General features: G+C 47.1%; 1 protein-coding gene across 8 annotated transcripts in view; it reads left to right on the top strand.

The window, feature by feature from the left end:
• DOCK11 (dedicator of cytokinesis 11) overlaps positions 1–12778 on the top strand; it is a 121376-nt gene that overhangs the window by 20053 nt on the left and 88545 nt on the right. For all 8 annotated transcript variants that reach the window (XM_030574598.1, XM_030574596.1, XM_030574595.1 and 5 more), the window contains exons 2-4: positions 9884–10000; positions 10246–10335; positions 11921–12003. In XM_030574598.1, coding sequence (XP_030430458.1) covers positions 9884–10000; positions 10246–10335; positions 11921–12003 — 290 coding nt within the window. The remainder of the gene's footprint in view (positions 1–9883; positions 10001–10245; positions 10336–11920; positions 12004–12778) is intronic.

Below are 12778 nucleotides of genomic sequence, written 5' to 3'. Positions count from 1 at the left end.
TGTGGTTTTTCTATGCTTATGTATCCAGGTTAGTTACCTCTCTCGGAAGTTGTTCCCCTTCTGAAATTAGAGGTTGCAAGTTTCAAAACCAATCTGAGTGTATTACACATGCACACGCCTCTTCTTTTTTGAGCATCACTGACTGGGCCACTGCGGTTAGCGTGTCCAAAATGTTAAATGATATGTTGTCATTTTTAATTTTATATATAAATGCACCTTTTTCAATCAGTTCCTCAGCTTAACTTTCGCCTCATGTCTTCTATATTTTTCATCTACTTGGTCCTTTAGGACCTATTTTAAAATTTAGTTTGTACTGGCTTTTATGAGATGCATCCTAGAAATGTATTCATACATAAATCAATGCATTACGGAGTTACAATAGAGAAAATAGAAAGTAGATATACTGTAAAAAGCTGACCAAGATTTTTGTGAGCAACAGTTGCATAGCCTGATGCATATTTTTAGATTTGTACGTGATCTATGTTATTTCCCCTCTTTTGTCCAGTGCTCTTGACAGCTGTCACTCTTACTATTCAGATTATTGGTGTCTCTGGTCAGGATGTCATCTCTTGTGTGTGTGTAATGAATGGATGTGTTTAGTTGAGTCTCAGATATTTCTCCATCAAGTAACGGTGAGAAAACATGACATCTCTTGTTCACAGGCTCATCCACAAACAAAAGGTTTTAGTGCAAGGGTAAATGACAGTGAAGAAGCTGCAGTAAAGGTTGACTTTAGCAGGGGAAGCCTCATCTACTGAAAAATGGTGTCTGTGTTAACGCGTTGGCATTTGTGCATCAAGAAGTGAAAGTCTAATCTAGTCCCTACACTGGGGCTGTGGGTTAAATAATGACCAACTTCCGTTCTGGAGCAGGAAATGTGAGCTGATGGTTACTCATGAGTCTTTCACATGCTGTGTAAACAGACTGCGTGAAGTGATTAATGGACAATTACTCTTCTGGGTTTATTTGTTTTAAATGCAGGCCACCCTGACATGACTGATGATATGAAATAACTTGTTATATTTGTTCTCTTAAGGTACTATTCTGAAAACTCTCAAATCTTTGTGAAACAATCTTTTCTGCAAATTATGTACAACGCGTAACTTTATTCACCATGTGGGGTGATGTGGAAGAAAAGAGACACTGAGAAAGAGGCCATTGGAGTATGTTTTGATTAATAAACATGTTTGTAAGAAATTCAGCAGGTGCAGAAAGGAGGCCATTGGAGAGAGATTCTTGTACTGGCCTGGAAAGTTTGAAATGGAACTCAACTCTCCTGTCCTGTCCTCAATGCCATGAACACCCCAATTGTCATTATAGGGCAGCTCATGAAAGTTGGGCTAGTGGCATTTAAAAAAATACCATTTTCTTTTTAGAAAAAGTGTGCCAAAGACCTCGTTCTGAAACGAAATATAAAGAATTCCATCAATTTTTGCAGATGGATACAGGACAGGTCTCTTTGTCTGACTCCTCGTGCGCCTCCGGAGTCCCTCAGTCTGTCTCCTTGATGCATCAATCATTCACTTACCCGTTCCTTAAGTCCTCTGTGACTGTTTCCATGGCTGTACACATCCTGGTGCCCATAAGCTGCATGTTGGGGGCCGCCTATACGTGGCTCTCGCTGAATAGAGTTTGGGCAGCCAGACAGGTGATGGCAGGTTCCAAGCAGAGACAAAACAGCTTTGCCTTGGGGTTATTTTCTGAGCTTTCTCACTCTTTGTATCTGCACCCAACCAATGGCAGAGCCTTGTGCCTGCCTGGCTGGGCAAAAAGAGTTTGTCTCAATGGAGTAATGCAGCTGAAAGCCCTGTCAAGATGCAGGCTGGCGTATTTGCAGCCATGTTGTTCCCTAGGAGGCTTCCTAGGCTATATTATGGTGGCCACCATCTTGGACGACACACCGAGGGCCTCCTTGGCTCGGCGCAGAGAGGGACCCAGAACGCACTCAGACCACTGGATTATAGTCACATAGCTTCAGCCGTGCTGACCTGGATTCAGCACAGCTCTCAGGAATGTTAAGCTAACTTGACTGAGAAACACACCTGCTATCTGTCTAGACACATCCCTTGAGATCATCTCCCTGCTGCCCCCCACGTGTTACCTCTCGCCCCATATCTGGAAGCATGATGCTCACACTCCCTCTAGCTGGCCAAAGAAGCTACCCTGGGAGGTACTAATGCAGCATGCCTCTGAGCTGACCTTCCCCTCGCAAGCTCCAGCATGTGTCCTCTGGCTGAAGGTGAGGAGAGACCTGTGAACCCAAAGCAGCCCTGTCAACCCTGCTGTAGTAAGGGGACACAGGCCCTTGTCTCTTTCAGCTGAGCTTAAAAATATCCTCTGTTGGTGCATGTTAGCCAGGAGCAATTTGCTCAGCGTTGTGCAAAAGGACAGTGACCAGAGGCTGCTTCATCATCTCCTACAGAAAAGCTCCAGATTTCTGCCGCTGCCCTAGCTTGGCACTATCCCCATGGGCATCCCTGATTCCTCGCTGGCAAAGAGAGATCAGCACAGAATTTCTTTGCCACCAACGGAGTCACTGATGTAGGAAATTGCTGAGGTTTATGGTTTGCTTTGCTGTGCCTGGCGGAGGCTGTGGGGTGGGACCAGACCCTCACGAGCTGTACAGAACGAGTGTTGTAACCGGGTTGGGAAACGTTCCTCCATGGAGCAATGTGTGCAAGCTTGTCAGTTTAATGCAGCCCCGTGTCGACACCTGCCATGTCTCTGACTGTGACCCCCCTCTCTCTTTCCGTGGGCCGGTCTTGATTCTCCCTGGAGGGAGATAGTGATTTTGTTGCTGAGGTAGCCAAGCTCCCTTGTGCTCCAATGTCAGCTGATCCCGTAGAGTCGGCTTCTGGTTGTATAGTTGCTTAGTGCAATGGCTTCTCCTCTACTGTCATGATTCGGTTGGAGCCATCTGCTGATGTAATAGCAAGAGGCTGAATCATTTACACCAGAAGGTGTCTGTGGTTTGCAGTTTAACAGAACTCAGCAAAAAAACAAAAGACTTTTGAAATCTTCCTTTAGGGCTTGAAAAGCTTCATCTCCCGCCCTGTTAGATCTGCAACCTTTGATATATGCTGGGGAGCAAAAATATATTTGTGATGTCTGTCTTACCATCCTACCAGTCTGCAGTTATAATTTGCATCAAGCACATAAAAATACTTCTCTCTAACTGGGTGACAACCTGTAGCCGAGGAATTCAGGTTCTCCTTGCTCATAGCTGTGCTGTGGGGTCACAGTCAAGTTTGTTTACAAAGACTTGACCTGCACATTTCCGTTTCACTTTGAAGGCATTGCTCTAACTCATCTTATGGCTTGTGGCAGTTGGGTTGTGTTTTGGTGATAAGTAAAACGAATGTGATGTGACTCTGCCCTGAACCCAGCGGAGTTATTCAGCAATATGGGTTCCTGGGCCATAGAGGGCTGCAGCTGATACAGGGAAGACTAGCTGGAGAGTGATTTGATGCCCTTGAAAATGGTGTGGTGCTGTCCTTCACTATCCTTCACTGAAAACATGTCAACTGACCTCAAACCCTGTGATTTCTTATCTATTTCATACATGTGGGTGGGCAGCTTCCATTCAGGCTTTAGGTGATGCTGTTCAGGGATGCTTGAGAGCAAACTAGAAAACCCTAACCCCCTCTCTGACCTCCCTGCCTGGCTGGGCATTACAGTCTGCTGGTTAAGGGGTCACACTTCTCACATCTATGAAAAAAGGCAACGTAAAACACCCTTGGCTCTTGATACCCAAAGGCCCAGCATTGCAAACCCTTGTGAGTATTTTACACTTGTGTCGGTGGTTGGACGAGATGGCTAAGAGCTCAGATCCATAGGTCAGTGAAGCTTCCCCGCATACAGCTGAAGGTCTGTTCCTGAAGGGTGCCAGGTGTCCTCAGCTCTCCCTGAGCCCCTCTGACAGGCTGGAGCCTCGGGGGAACCCTGCCATCAGGTGCTATACATAAAGGGGGGATGTTACGTCAGATGCTTTGTTGAATGTCATTAAAATCAGAAGAGACCCCTTAGAGCAGAAGAGATGAGGAAATGCTGGGCTATTTTTAGGAGCTCAATAACACCAATTGCTAGTGCTCTCGTAAGAAGGGCCTGGGCTCATGCTTAGACCTTGAAGCCTTTATAATTAAATTAACACCAGTTCCTTTAAAGACGCCTGTGCTGGGATATGCTCTAGAATCTCTCCTTGCTAACTGATCGTCAGCCACCTAACAAGGAGAGAAGAATTTGGCTCTTGTCAAAGCGGGGGTGGGGGGTTTGAAATAGTTTTGGAATCCAGGCTCATTTCCAGGATTTTTTCCCTTTTGAAACAAAGTGAATCCCTGCAGCCCTGTTACGCTGCTTTTGCAGTATAAAAGACTCTTAAGGTAGGCAGGAATTACAGTCGTCCCTGCCGCCAGAGCTGGAGAAAGGGGTCTCAGTGTGAAGGAGAATGCAGGCTCAAGACTTTAGTTTGCCATCAGATTTACTGATTTACTTTAATTGGCACTGCAGCAAATGCTGGAGCATATTCAGAGCAACATGTTAAGGGCTGGTTTGTTCAGGAAGCAGCTTGGATCGGAGAAAGTCAGACTCTATTTTTGTGCATGCAGGATATAAAACTGCAAGCCAGGAAAGTGACTTTTAGGATGTTTCTTCCCATCACAAGTGAGTCTTTGGCACATTGTCACAGTGCATCTGTTAGACTGAAATCAGAGAGCTGTTCGGGGATGCTAACCAGCAGCTACATTCAGGGCCACTTCCTGCCATCAATGCTCAGTCCCAGCTCGAGCAGTGACGTCTGAGTAGAGGCTGCGAGCTCTAGCCATAAGTACATGAAGTCAAATTTCAGCTCCCGTCCCCTCACTCTCATCACACTGCTGTGAGTGTGGAAGGCCATGAAAGCATGGGACTGCTGACGCTGTGGATGGTGAGAAAGGAGGGGTGGGAGGTGAGGTTGGCTTTCATTCCCTCAGTGTTGCTGTGGTATCAGCATTGTCAAATCCAAGCATTCAGAAATCATGAGATTGGCTTGAAAATGGTGAGACATTAACAGAAATGAATATCAGGTTCTTTTTATTTGCTTTCTTGTTTTTGAGCTTCCAATGGGGTTCCATTTTCAATCTCTTCTCTGCAGTCGTGAAAGCTAGTAACTTCCTTTTGTTAAAAAAAAAAACAGTGTTAACTGAGATTCTCACATAATCAGATGACTCCAGGAGCAAGGGTCTTATGAAAAGCTATCACAAGACTTGTAATAAAATAAACACAAGAACATAACACAAGAAGTAGGGGCCATCAAATAAAATTAATAGGCAACACGTTTAAAACAAAAAAAGGAAGTATTTCTTCATACAACACACAGACAACTTGTGGAACCCTTTACCAGAGGATGTTGTGAAAACCAAGACTATAACAGGGTTCAGAGAAAGCTAGATGAGTTCATGAAGGATCGGTCCATCGATGGCTATTAGCCAGGATGTTCAAGGATGGTGTCTCTAGCCCTTGTTTGCCAGAAGCTGGGAATGGGTGACAGGATGGATCACTTGGTGATTCCCTGTTCTGTTCATTCCCGCTGGGGCACCTGACACTGGCCACTGTCAGAAGACAGGATACTGGGCCGGATGGACCTTTGATCTGACCCAGTAGGGCCATTCTTATGTTCTAAAATCAGAGGCGTTGGCAGCACTTTGACTGGCCACTGTAGCTTCACAGATCCCTGCCTAGTTAGGGGAAACTGCACAGAACTCCCTGCTACAATCCACAGAAGCTGTTGAGCGTCTGTGCTGGAGCTCCCTGTCCTGCGGTGGTTCACCAGACCATTTACGCTGCTGGGGCTTCATCCTGGGAAGTCTCCAGAATTAGGTCTTCCACGTGGTTGTGATTCATGCAGTGTAACACATCCTGTGTAATTCTCAGACGCTACCCACTTGCAAGAGTGCAGAGGCCCTCTGACAAACACCTCTTGTTTTTCCAAGTTGCTAGTTTGTCTGGTGGGCTCATCATGTCTATGTCTAAAGGGTTTTGCTGGCATCAGCACACTGCTGGAGCTTGGTGGAATTCGTTGAGGGTTGGGTAGGGGGGTGACACACACATTTCCAGGAAGCGATTTTGATGGCACCGTTTCAGCTGTTTGAGCTAATCCACACTGGCATTACTGCACTACACTGCATGAAAAGAACTCGGAATGGAAAATCAGGTGGGACAGTTAGACACTGACTTTTCACAAGGCCTCTCCATTGCAAACCCAAAGCTCGCCAAGGCAGTGGCTCAAAGTGTGTACGTGAAAAGCTGTGTGCACTATTCACACGGCATGGAATTCACTGCTTGCTGACGAGCCACATGAGACCAGGCACCACTTACGGCAGGAAACTAGGACCTAACCAGCATGTAGCCCCTGTGCTAGCCTCCTGCAGGGATGGGGCTGGCAAGCCTGTCTCAGTAGGCTGCAGAACCTGGTTGCAGGCCTGAGGTTGCCGGAGGGGTGTTTTTCTGCTGGCACATGTGCCAGTTCGAGGAAACTTGAAGTGAAAGGTGGATATTTTTAAAGTGCTGTGGAAAACTGTTAAGATCTCATTGTTTGTTACTTATCACTTTAGAAATTAACCTCAAATTACTTCCCAACTGAGCCTTCCCCAGACCTTGGGACAGCCTATGCAATGGGCGTTGTTCATCCTCCCATAGCCTTCCAGTCAACTTGGCCCCACACGTCCAATCTGTGAAAACCAAACGGAGACGGGTTTAGTTTTGGTTTTTAAAAGTGAGTGGCAACAGTTGTTTGATCAAATGGAAAACCTCCTGGGGATATTGCAGCTTTTGCAAATGAAACGGCCTTTAAACCAGTGTGAAAAGCACTTAATTGATTTCAGTTGTCCACAGTGGGGAAAAATGCAAAAAGTAAATAAGGAACAATAAATGGTGAGATTCACATTGGATATTTAGAAGTCTTTCATTTTAATAATCAGACGTGTTAGGAATAGGTCAACTCATTGTTATTTACAGCACGTGATACAAGTTAGCAGCAGCCCATTCATAAACTTGAAAAACGGGGGAAAAGAGCAATATAAACCAGTATTTTATAGCCTTGTTTTATATACATAATAAAGCAAGATTTTACAGCGTAAAACATACCTTACAAGTTAGTGCCACTTGAGATAAATTGGTGCTACTGCCCTCGGCTACTGAATTGATCGAGTATTCTTTTGGACCCCAATCCTAAAAGAACAAATTGAAGGATCCATTTAATCTTACTGGACACATGGACCTTCCAGTAATGTGAATTGGAGTTATTTGCAGGTGTTAAAAGGAAATATCATCTCCTTATATTCAAGCTGAGATGTTATTGATAGAAGTTAGTTAAAATAAGTAATCAAAAAACATAAATAGCAGCAATTTTATCCTTAGAATAGCATAATCAGAGGTATTTAATTTGTGAGCGCACAGAGGGATGTTAAAGAAAATAAGTTTCTAATATTTCTCTTTTTATAAAGGGTATGTTGTGCTCATTTTCTAGTGCCACGGCTGGCAAAATAGTTTTCCACAACACATTGCATTGTTGGAGCACATGCAAATTGTATCGAGTGTATTTCAGTTTTAATCATATGACACCACTTCCTTTTTTGTGCTTAAGCAGCAGGGCTACAGCACTCTTCTTTCACAAAATGGCATTTCTGCCTCTTTGGTTGCAGTTTTTGGGAAGTATCCTTTGCTTGCTAACAGGTCAGATGTATATACTGAAACAAAACTCTGCTCTAAGGTGTAAAGCCAAATTCCTTCATAGTGTCAGCAGGTGCAACTCCATGAGATGCCAGAGAAGAAAATACTCAGGGGTCACAGGCCAAATGAAAATGGGATCTCAGAAACCATGGAGATGGGTGCAGTATGCGAATGAAAAGAGACATCCAGATAGGCAGCCTCTCCTTCTGCCTTAGAGGGAGGCCAGAAACAACTGTTGAGCTGGTCAGGAGAGGAGGAGGGGGGAATTGTGGCCCAAATTCTTCAGTCCTTAACCCGACTAAATTCCCCTTGACTTCAGTAGGAGTTTTGCTTGAGTAAAGATGGAAGAAGTTGGTCTTTTGTTAATAATGTGGCTACTGCTTTATGGACGTGGGGACAAAACCCTGCATAGACCCGAGGGCAGCGTTTGGCCTGACCACTCCCTCGGGTATAACGCTATGGGATACGTCAGTGCAATCTCCTTAGAGTCTTGGATGTTTGCTTTAGCTGTGTATCTTCCTGTGTCGTGGCATCACTCTCTGTCTTTTTAACACTCCCAGCCCCAAAACTTAATATGAGCATGTTTAGTTTAAAGAATAAATAATGGCATGTAACAATGATGTTCACCCACCATTACATTTAATTAGCTCTGTCTGTCAAGTGGAATCAGAATGCCGTGGTTTACATTGATGACAGAATACATAACGTGACTCTGTCGTGGCAATTGCTTGTAATGACTTTGTATCTAGAGCAATGCAGTGTTTGAATTTACAAGCAAATCCTTGAATTTCTGCAGATTAATTCTCCGTAAGAATTTGGAGAATGCCAAACCCTGCGCAAGCGGGAAATGCTGCACTAGGCAGCACAAGTAACAGTCCAGAATACCAGGAGCCTATCAATGTCCTCCTGCCACAGCGTGTGTGAGATCGGGAGAGTCCAACGGCAGGTGAAGGGCAAGTGTTTGGGGGTGCGACGTGCCTGGCCCTGTTGAGGTCTCCACCATCCCAAGGGCTGAGTGCTCTCTGGCAAGGGTGCAGCTCCTGAGGGAGTGCAACAAATGTCAGGAGGTGCTCAGGGTCTCCCGGGATCAGGCCCAAACGGATGTGAGGAGAGAATTAAAGTTCCCGTCCTTCAGGCTGCTCTAGCTCATGCTGCACAGAATGGGGAAAAATTCACAGCCTGATAGTTAAGCCAACCTAAGGCCTGGTATAGACACTGCTAGGTCAATGGATTCATGAGGGGGTGGATTACCTACGTCGAGGGAAAAAACCCTTCCGTCGCTGTAGCAAGTGGCCCCACTTTGGCACTGCAGTGGCGCAGCTGCCACAGCGTAGCTGTGCTGCTGTCGTGTCTGTAACATAGGCAAGCTCGTGTTCTGAGAGCAAAATCGGGCCCAGAGACTTTACAATCACTCTTGCCATAAACTGTCACCTCGCTAGGCGTTTGGGTTTCAAGTGTTGAAAGGGATTATTGTGTTGATCTTCCTTTCCATCCTGCAAGATTCCTGGTTAGAGCTCGGAGCAGCTGGGTTGCTTTCATCTTGCCAAATGGCAGGTTTCCAGAGGCCGCGTAAATCTTGTCAGCTCGCATCACATAACAAGCCTCAAACAGAGACAACTCAAGCGACACGGAGTGTCGAGTGTCAGTCCAGCAGGATTGTTTTAGACTAGTGCAGATGAACTACTACTGTGGTAAATACCTTTAAAACCACAGCAGCTAACCTGTCCAGGCAGCTTGTCTTCCACGCTAAAGGGAGAGAGGGCGTGTGGACTGCGGCGGCTAGCACTTAGCAGTCAGGATGATTCAGTTCTTTCTGTAGGCTGTTGTATGACCATCGGCATGTCGCTGAACCTCTGGTTCACCCACAGGATGTGTGTAGTAATGTTCACCTACACGGCAGGAGGATTGTAAGGTTGATGTAATGAGTAATTCATTGGTACTGTGCTTTGAAATACTCAGGGTGAACATCGCTGTGGAAGGGCAGAGTGCTGTGAGTCATGAATGTGATTTGTTAAGGGCTCCCAGCATAACCTGGATTTGGTAGCGGCCAACTTCAAGGCAGAAGTGGAACTGATGACTCGTTCGGGAAGTGAATCTCAGTTCTTGGCTGGGTGCCTCACATGCAACATTTGCAATTGTTTTTCACTATCTGTTTTGTTCTGCTTTTATTTTCCTTCAGGAAAAAACCAAAGTGGTAGAACCCCTGGACTACGAGAATGTGGTCCTGCAAAGGAAAGCCCAGATCTACAGTGATCCTCTCCGCGATCTGCTCATGTTTCCGATGGAGGATGTGTCTGTGAGTTTGTGCTGGCTCCTTCTCACGTACAAGGCCTAATCCACCCCTCCGCTAACCCACTCTCACGCTGGGGAACCCCCTTCGATTTCAGTGTCCACTTCTACTCTGATTTCAAAGACATTACAGCCAGGTCGAATGGGAGTGACCAGGCCTTGAATCAGGCCCAGAGTATTTATTATTTTCACTGGCAATTTATATGGGCCCAATTAACCATGGCATCTCTTTTTCTATCCCACTCCCCGCAGATCTCGGTGATAGGTCGCCAGCAGAGGACTGTCCAGTCTACGGTGCCAGAAGACGCTCACGGGAAGGCTCAGAGTCTCTTTGTCAAAGAGGTAGTGTGCGCAGGCCTTTGACATGCAGCGTTGCAGCACCTTGTCCTTCAGGGGAAATGCTCTCCAGGCAGCTCTGCTGCTAATGACAGATAAGGCTGCAAGTTGTTTTGCTGGCCTCATCTGTGACACAGGGGAGCTGCAACTTCAGGCCTGGAGGAACAACTCTTTTTCTATCTGGCAGATGCAGTTTATGAGCCACCTGCTGCCCCCAGCTGTGTGGGGTGCAGTATGCACCCCCAAGGCCTTTAATGGGAAGGGGGAAGGCAGAGGCTTCACTGCTTCTGCCTGTCGTGCCTCAGAGCTGCTGGAGAGGCTCCTGTGTGTGCGTTGGCAGGAATGAGACTGGGGAAGGGAGACGCCCGAGAGCAGCTGCTTTGAACAGCACCGAATGGAAAATGACTCCTAGGTTGCTCTTGAACCAGCAGCAGCTCCTCTTGGCAGCTGCAGCTGTGCCCTTGAGTCGTTCCTGTGCAGCTGTGGGTGGGGACTGGTGGGGAGCCCAGCTCCCGCGCAGCCAGAGTGGGGGGAAGGGGAACCCCGGCAGAGGTGCCATTGGTGGATGACTGTTTCGAGACATCGTTAAAGGAGCCTGACTCTCAGAGGCAGGTGCCCGGCGCTGTTAGGCTGGGCACTCAGCAGCACTAGTCAGGTCTGAAAGTCGCGGCCGAGTTAAGCGCAGATTCCAGCGCCCGTGCAACTGGCGAGAGGCTCGGTGTGCATTGTAACCGGGCAGCTCTCCTGCCCAGTCCAGGGGCTCCTTGTCTGGTGTAATGAGGAGGGTGGGGCTGCTCTTGGGAGTATGAAATGAGAGAGGACCCAGAGGCGAGGGAGAGTCTCGGGACCAAGAGCTCAAAGGAGCCAGGCGGGATGGAGCACCTCGGGGAGAGGACGCCCCAGAAGGAGGGAGCGGCCAGAGGTCCCTCATCGAGCTGTGGAGCCAGAGCCAGCTGGTGACAGGAGGAGGCAGTTGTGGGTCACCCACAAACCTCCTGTGGCCAGAAAGGGCTGGAGGCTTAGAGCAGCAGAGAGAGATGCTGTCTGGCTCTCCAAGCGGGAGAGCTGAAGCCAGAGGGCCAGAGAAGGCTGAGCCTGCCAATGTCTCTGGGCAAAAGCTAGAAGCAAATCCGGGAGTCAGGACAGAAACAAGGCAGAGGAGCCCCCCAGCTAGAGGGGCTGGGCTGAGGCATAGCACGGTAGCTGCCAGCACCAGTCGTGCCATGGCCTGCCACAGGAGGGTTGCCCAGGAAGGGCCTGTGACCTGGTGGAGAAATTGTGCAGGTGACCAGCCCCTTGGAAGAGAGAAATTGAGGCAGGGACATCTTGCAGAGTCACCCTGAGGCCAGGAGGAGGCGCTCTGAAAGTGGCCATCCCATCACATAGTCTCAAAGGAGTTCTGTGGTGTTTAGTTTCCCCAGTCCAGGATAAATGAAACAACTCCACAAAGTCTTTGTCCAGCCTATTGTGTATGTTTGTTACCTTAACGCCAGACTCAGCATCTCACTAGTTGCGCTTCATTCTTAAGAGTTGTGCATGTTTTTGCTTAGCATGCTGTGATTTCAAAGAACATGCCTCATTCTCCTTACAGTGTATTAAAACGTACCACTCGGACTGGCACGTGGTGAACTATAAATATGAAGAGTTCTCGGGTGACTTCCGGATGTTACCGTGGTAAGTGTCTCTCTCCTTTGGGATGCTAGGAGCGCTTAATAACCTTGCTAGACTGTGGTTTGTTCAGGTCTAAGTTTCAGCTTAGAAAAGAGACGACTCAAGGGGAAATGATAGAGGTTTATAAAATCGTGACTGGTGTGGAGAAAGTGAATAGGGAAATGTTGTTTACCTCTTCACATATCACAAGAGCCAGGGGTCACCCACTGAAATTACTAGCCAGCAGGTTTAAAGCTAACATGAGGAAGTACTTCTGCACAGAATGTACAGTTAACCTATGGAACTGATTGCCGAGGGATGTTGTGAAGGACAAAAAGTATAACTGGGTTCAAAAAAGAACTAGATAAGTTCATGGAGGATTGGTCCATAAATGGCTATTGGCCAAGGTGGTCAAGGACGCAAACCCATGCTCTGGGTATCCCTAGTCTCTGACTGCCAGAAGCTGCAACTGGACGTCATTATGGATCACTCCATAATTACCATGTTCTGTTCATTCCCTCTGAAGCACCTGGCATTGGCCACTGTTAGAAGACAGGATACTGGACTGGATGGACCATTGGTCTGACCCAGTCTGGCTGTTCTTATGACATATTGTTATTGATCCAACAATCTACTAATATTTCCTGTTCTCTGATGTTTGCCCCACCCCTGTATCTTCTCATGAGAGTCACTTGCCCTTTATTTAGGGTTTGCAAGCCAGAGGTCTGTGTCACTCAGACTGTATCAAGGAACTGCAGGATACGTTACAGGGGTTCGGTCACTGTCCATATGCAAACAT

The sequence above is a fragment of the Gopherus evgoodei genome, chromosome 9, assembly GCF_007399415.2.
Source record: "Gopherus evgoodei ecotype Sinaloan lineage chromosome 9, rGopEvg1_v1.p, whole genome shotgun sequence".
Taxonomy (NCBI): Eukaryota; Metazoa; Chordata; order Testudines; family Testudinidae; genus Gopherus; species Gopherus evgoodei.
The sequence above is the reverse complement of the archived record's forward strand: the minus strand, read 5'-3'. Positions and strand labels throughout refer to the sequence as shown.